The sequence below is a fragment of the Micromesistius poutassou genome (genome assembly GCF_964030765.1).
Source record: "Micromesistius poutassou genome assembly, chromosome: 8".
NCBI lineage: Eukaryota > Metazoa > Chordata > Actinopteri > Gadiformes > Gadidae > Micromesistius > Micromesistius poutassou.
Window position 1 is genome coordinate 7,737,372 of NC_140278.1, and position 4,835 is coordinate 7,742,206.

Here is a 4,835-nt window from a genome sequence, read left to right on the forward strand (position 1 = left end):
ATGGGCTAAAAGCAGTGATGCCCCATTTTGGTTGCTAAAAGTTTGAACTAACCGAAATACTGAACTAATGTCCAGATTACCTCAGTAACAGTGCTTGAGTAGTAACTTATTGTTAACTTTATTATTATTGTAGGCCAATTATAAAACTTCAACAAAGCAGTAGAACCTGATCAATATGTAATTGTCAGTTGCAAGCCTACCACTAAGACTTCAGTTACAACGAGTACTTTCCTTCTACTGGAAGACCTCAGTCAAACCAATACTCAACTTCTAATCAAATACTACTGGAGCGGCAGGGTGGATCTCTTCAGTCACTCTGTCTTGATGCCATCGCAGTCCTCATCCGGATCTAAAAGTCTGAACATATTCACAACAGGTTTAGTCTGGTGGAGTTGCTGCAAACCCTCAGAACTGCACGCCATGAGTACTACAACCATGTGTGCTCATCACCCTGGCTGTGTTAATGCCTTGCTCTATGGGTGGGATCAAACCCCTCAACCTATCAGTGTTAAAAGTACCATCCCGCTCAGCTATTTTCTAATATAGGAGAGTAGTGCTGAGGACTACTATCAGGGCTGTCTGTACTACCATTACTGAAGGAGTACTTGCAGAGTACTCACATTGAGTGGGTCTTGACCTTGAGGGTGAACTTTGTCAGTATTTAAGATAATCGTACTGATCTAGCCTCTTACCTAGAGTCAGTAATGGAGCACAAACATGGTCATTCATTACTGTTGCATTATCAGCACTTAAAGAGAAAGAGTGAGTACGCGAGGGCATACTTGGTCTGGGTCTTGAGGGCTTTGCGAGCCTCTCTGGCCTCCTGCTCTGCAGAGATCTTCTTGTAGCAGTAGACCAGGACCAGGATGAGCCATAGCTGCAGCACCACGATCAGCACGTACATCAAGATCTCCGCCACCACCGCCGTCAACTCGCGCTGGGCTGCGGGACATGCCAAACGGAGCGTGTTACACAGGTATATAATAAATGAACAGAATTGTGATACTAACAAGTAATGGCTTCTTTTTTGCTCTAATGCTATATAGATCGTATTTGTACGGCATTCAGAAAATGTGAATCATGCACTCTTTTTTTATAGCAGCCACTGAACTTTTTTAGTCTGAGATTGTTATCTCTTACTAGTTGTTTCTTGCCCATGAGCACAGATTGGAGGGAGGGCCTGTTGTGACAGTATCTGTATTGTATGATTCTCCTTTCATTCCTTAACTAACTAAGGGTACTCTCTCTCCTCTCTGTTTTTATCATTCTGACCCGTTTTTATTATACACAACAGACCACCCCTAATTAGGTTGCTTCTGAAGATTACATTGTGTATTTAATTACATTGAGGTTTGGCAAGGTGAAAGGGGTTGAATGCTTTTGCAAACAGCATATTCCATTTATCATTTTCTTATTAAAGATGTCAAGGCAATGTGTAAAACCCATGTAACTGTATGCATGTCACACTCTCATCAGGGGCTGAGCATGGTATTATGTAATTAAAATAATAATATGATTATTGAGTAATTGTATACAATAGGACCATTATATAAAAACAGGTATGTTTGCGGTCTAACAAAATAGGTTAAAGACATGGGTGTCTGAACTGAACAGACTGATGACCTTCGGCTGAAACACTGAACCCACCTTCAGCCACCACCTGTAGCTCCACCCTCTTCTCTATGATGTCCTCGTGGTCATACAGGTACAGGAAGAGGGTTCGCTGGAAGCGGCAGCGATATGTCCCCGAGTCATTGGCTGTCAGGTTGCTGATGAAAATGGCTCCGATCTGGATGTCTGGGTCCAGGGTCCCCCGCCATTCCACTCGCCCAGCAAAGAGCGGGTCTGGGGAAAGCGCTGTTGGGTGGTCATACTGGAAGATCTGAGGGGAACACACACACACACACACACACACACACACACACACACACACACACACACTAGTATTAGTAGTAGGGCTATTAGAACTACAACTAGTAGTAGTAATAGTACTAATACTTGAAGATCTGAGGGGAACCCACATGTACACTGTACTAGTCTTAGTACTATTAGAACTACAAGTAGTAGTACTAATATAACTAGTACTTGAAGATATGACAGGAACACACTCACACAGAACTAGTAGTAGTACTACAACAAGAGTACTATTGAGTACTAAGATTTGACAGGAACACACACACACACACACACACACACACACACACACACACCCACACACATATTTCTAACTTTTAGTAGTAGGAGTACTAGTACTAGAAGATCTGGGAGGAACACACATACAGAAACAGTAGTCGTGCAACTAGTATATAACGAGGTGTAGTAGTCCTACGTGGCTGTAGTTTTCTTGTCCCAGAGGTCTGAAGAACCAGTTGACCACCGCCTCTGCCTTTACCTCCTCCCTCCTCTTACAGGAGATACATCCCAGCAAAAAGCCCTCCCCCTCCACCGCCTCTGTCATGGAGTCCACCTCCGCACAGCCCCCCCAGCACCCTGACACTAGACAAGTAGTAGTAGGAGGAGGAGGAGGAGGTGGAGATGTCGGAGGAGAGGAGCAGATGAAAGAGGTGTTGGAGGAGGAGGAGAGAAGGAGGAGGGAGATAAGTGGAGGAGGAGAGGAGCAGGAAAGAGAGAAGAGGCAAAGGAGAAGGGTGAATTGGTGGGGGGAAAAGAAGGAGGAAGAGGAGAGGGAGATGAGGAAGGAACAGTGGGGTCCAAAAAGTCAGATAAATATATATATCATATAAACTATATATAATATGGCATAGAAAATCAAAACTCCATATGAAAAACACTTCTATGCAAGACACATGACGACCATTCAACATGTGTTTGTTTGTTTGATATAAAGACAATGATTTTGACACACTACAGCACAAGCTTTTTGCCACACACAATAAATGACCAATATTCAGTACTTACCATAAAGATTTAACACACTAAGGAAAAAAAACAACATTATTTCCACTGCAACGAAGACTTGCACTGTCCAAAAAATGGTCTACTTAGTGAATTTACTGGAACATGCTCCAAGCATTCAATATTACTGCGACCCCCAAACAGATATACACAGCAGAGAACACGTTGGGCATAATGTTGTGGAGAGCAGCTGGGTTCTAGCCTGCTATATATAGACTCAGCTCAGTGTAGTGTTGTAAACACGACTCCTCTTCTACAACTAATACTAATTTTAATGATTTACAATGAACTATGAAGTACAAACTATTAACTATGAGGTAAGAACTATGAACTATGATTTATTAACAAACTGATAGCTTATTTCTAACTACTAAACATTTCGATAACCAGATATTATGTGGCTCTACAAAACATTCATAAGCTATAAATAACGTGTAAATAATACATCAATAACCAGACGATATGGGTGTGGAGCTGATGTTGAGCCTCAATAGAGGTCACGAGTGAAGCCTTGGGCCCTGACGGTCCCACGTCATGCCCAAGGTCACTCCAGTTCCAGGAATTCCAGGAGGCCGTAGAGGGACCTTGAGCTGGAGGTAGAGCCTTGTCCTGTTCCCCCTAAAAAAATACAGAGAGAGGGGAGGGGGAGAGAGAGACAGATATATAGCCCACCTCTCTCTCTCTAAGCCACTCCGGGTTCGTATTTTTAGCGCAGATTGAGTTTCCCGACACTGGAATCAAACCGGACCAGGAGCCAGAAAACAGGACTCCCAGGTTCCCGCGAGATCCCCGCTAGACCCAGGGAGGAACCAGGACACAGATCTAGTGTGTGTCAGGTGTTTGTGCTTGAAGTTGGTTGTGGGTTGTGTGTGTGTGTGTGTGTGTGTGTGTGTGTGTGTGTGTGTGTGTGTGTGTGTGTGTGTGTGTGTGTGTGTGTGTGTGTGTGTGTGTGTGCCTGCATGTGGGTGTGAGTGTGATATTTTGTATATTTCACAGGGATGTCATATATTTATGAAGTAAAGAATATTGACATGCTGATTATCTTTAATTTACATGTTCATCCTTTTAGTTGATGTAACAAAATCATTGATTATTAAGTCTGAAGTAGCCTAGTACTCTGCATACCCTTTAACTTGAACTAACTTGATCTGTTTATCAGGGTTGTCTGTCGTCGCTTGTTTGAGCTGCAGACGAGGTCATTAGATGAAGGCACGGGGTAAGAACACAATATATGATGACCATCACAACAAGCACTTAATTAACTCATAATACATGAAAAAAATGTAGTAGTAACATAATTTATTTGACAGTGACTATGCATGCAGTTTAACCCGAGTGTCCACCAGATGTCCCCATACGTCCTTCCTTCGCATCAGGCCGAACTCAGAAACTCAATATTTTGTATCACAACTTGATTGTGATCAGAATATGAAAAATGTATTTCGTTTTTTAGGGGGCATGGACCTCCATGTTTATTTGTTTCATAGTCGGTGTATCATATAGACTGATTGATTACATTCAAAGCATTACATTCTCCCGTTTCATTCAGAGACTCAACACCCCGGTCGTTGAGTTGAAGGGTTTATTTAAAGTAAAATAACAATTGCGTTTGAGTTCACATCGACTTTAAATGAAAGTCAAAGTAACAACAATCAACACTTCCTTGAAATTGCCTTCTCCGCTGTTTCCAAACAGTTACTTCTTGGGCTGTTCCATAACTTTGGAAATAGGGGGTGTGTTGCATTTCTTGGTGCGAGTAAACTTATATTTCGACGGTTACAAATGTATGAAAATCTATTCAGATCATTTAAAGATATTTTAAGGAAATAGCCTGGTGTTTCGGATTTATTTGAGAAAAGCTAAAATGATAGAAGATAAGATGTTGTAATCTCCCCCCAGCACCGTGTATGGTACAGTCG

At 42.2% G+C, this 4,835-nt stretch overlaps 1 protein-coding gene across 2 annotated transcripts; it reads right to left on the bottom strand.

Annotated features, from left to right (window-relative positions):
* Window positions 1-102: 102 nt before the first annotated feature.
* On the bottom strand, window positions 103-3,075 carry LOC311351516 (sodium channel regulatory subunit beta-1). 2 transcript variants are annotated; one of them, XR_014636743.1, is made up of 6 exons: window positions 2,920-3,075; window positions 2,330-2,496; window positions 1,648-1,882; window positions 783-942; window positions 621-692; window positions 103-357 (listed from the first exon to the last, which is right to left on the bottom strand). XR_014636743.1 is itself a non-coding variant. In XM_084471661.1 (5 exons), exons 1-5 carry the CDS (start codon window positions 2,954-2,956, stop codon window positions 312-314), a joined length of 645 nt encoding a protein of 214 aa, XP_084327787.1. In that variant the 5' UTR covers window positions 2,957-3,075; the 3' UTR covers window positions 103-311. The 2 variants fall into 2 exon arrangements, 1 of the variants encoding a protein (XP_084327787.1); XM_084471661.1 differs by lacking the exon at window positions 621-692.
* Between the last annotated feature and the right edge of the window lie 1,760 nt (window positions 3,076-4,835).

Coding starts and splice junctions, on each gene's coding strand:
- LOC311351516 (XM_084471661.1), bottom strand. CDS start 2,956: ATGTTGTTTTTTTTCCTTAGTGTGTTAAATCTTTATG. Junction 2,497..2,919: donor TAGTGTGTTAAATCTTTATG/GTAAGTACTGAA, acceptor CTACTTGTCTAG/TGTCAGGGTGCTGGGGGGGC. Junction 1,883..2,329: donor GACAAGAAAACTACAGCCAC/GTAGGACTACTA, acceptor TGTTCCCCTCAG/ATCTTCCAGTATGACCACCC.